The sequence below is a fragment of the Sesamum indicum genome, linkage group LG12 (assembly GCF_026168435.1).
Source record: "Sesamum indicum cultivar Baizhima isolate 11 linkage group LG12, ASM2616843v1, whole genome shotgun sequence".
Lineage (NCBI taxonomy): Eukaryota > Viridiplantae > Streptophyta > Magnoliopsida > Lamiales > Pedaliaceae > Sesamum > Sesamum indicum.
This window is the reverse complement of record NC_142668.1, coordinates 3,495,878-3,497,032: the sequence shown is the minus strand read 5'-3', so window position 1 is coordinate 3,497,032 and position 1,155 is coordinate 3,495,878. Positions and strand designations below refer to the sequence as shown.

The window sequence follows — 1,155 nt, the reverse complement described above, 5'->3', positions numbered from 1 at the left end:
ATAAATGCAAACATATAGAATAAACACAACAAAGTAGATGCTAAAATAAGTGAATACTCATTTATTCACTTAAAATAATATTACATAATATCGATTAATTGCTAGAATAAAATACATCTAGGCCAATCTAATTGGCTTTTTGGTCATTTATCCTAACAATCTCCCACTTGACCATTGATCTAAAATCCATCTTATCAAGATGTTGAGTATGAGCAATTTGCGACACCAGTTTGGTCAGTATATCTGCTGTGTTTTTGGTCCAGCCGTATGTCACCTCTACTTATTATCTCCTTACGCAAATGGTAGCGCCTAAAGAATGTGTTTGGAATGGTGATGAGATCTTGGTTCCTTTCTTTGTGCTATTGCCCTATTGTTATCGCAAAGGATAACTATCGGTTCATCAATGCTAGGCATCACACCTAACTCTTGGATGTAGTTTTTCATCCAAACCGCTTCCTTAGCTACTTGTGAAGCTGCTATGTATTCAACTTCCCTGGTGGAATTCATTGGGGTAGCTTGCTTGGAACTTTTCCAAGTAACTGTATCACCATTTAGTTTGAATAGAAAACTTGATTGAGACTTAGCATCATCAGCCTCCGACTGGAAGCTAGCAGCGTTGTAGCCTTCCAATATAAATTCTCCAGCACCGTAGGTCAAGAACATATCTTTAGTCCTTTTCAGGTACTTAAGTATGGTCTTAACCGCACTCCAGTGTTCTTCATCAGCACACGGGTGATATCTGCTCGTTACGCTCAAAGCGTATGCGACGTCGGGGATGTGTGGCATCCGTTTAAGTTCTTCATTAATTTTGGGATATGTACCTTGTGCTTTATATTTACGATATCTTGCTCATTGGGAATGATGTCAAAATATTAGGAAACATAAATGGATGGTTATCCATTTAATTCTTCATCAAGGATATTGGTGAGGGTTCCTACATGATTAGCATCAAGATCTACAGGGATAGATCCGAAAGGATATTAGGATTATCCCAATCGTCGTGCGTTGAGAAAGTCTTAAAGAGACTCAAGATGGAAAACTCAAAATGAGGATTTCTTCCAATGAGGAATAGGATTAAGCTATCACAAGGATTAAATTCATTTTTTATCCAATTATATCCCCGTATAACTTCATCGAAATGCGTGTTTCAACTTC

General features: G+C 37.6%; 1 protein-coding gene across 1 annotated transcript; it reads right to left on the bottom strand.

The window, feature by feature from the left end:
• Positions 1-309: 309 nt before the first annotated feature.
• LOC148784640 (secreted RxLR effector protein 161-like) lies at positions 310-786 on the bottom strand. The gene has a single exon (XM_088876490.1). It carries the CDS (start codon positions 784-786, stop codon positions 310-312), a length of 477 nt encoding a protein of 158 aa, XP_088732616.1.
• Positions 787-1,155: the final 369 nt, after the last annotated feature.

Excerpts from the sequence above, each read along its gene's own strand:
- LOC148784640 (XM_088876490.1), bottom strand. The coding sequence starts at position 786 with ATGCCACACATCCCCGACGTCGCATACGCTTTGAGCGTAACGAGCAGA.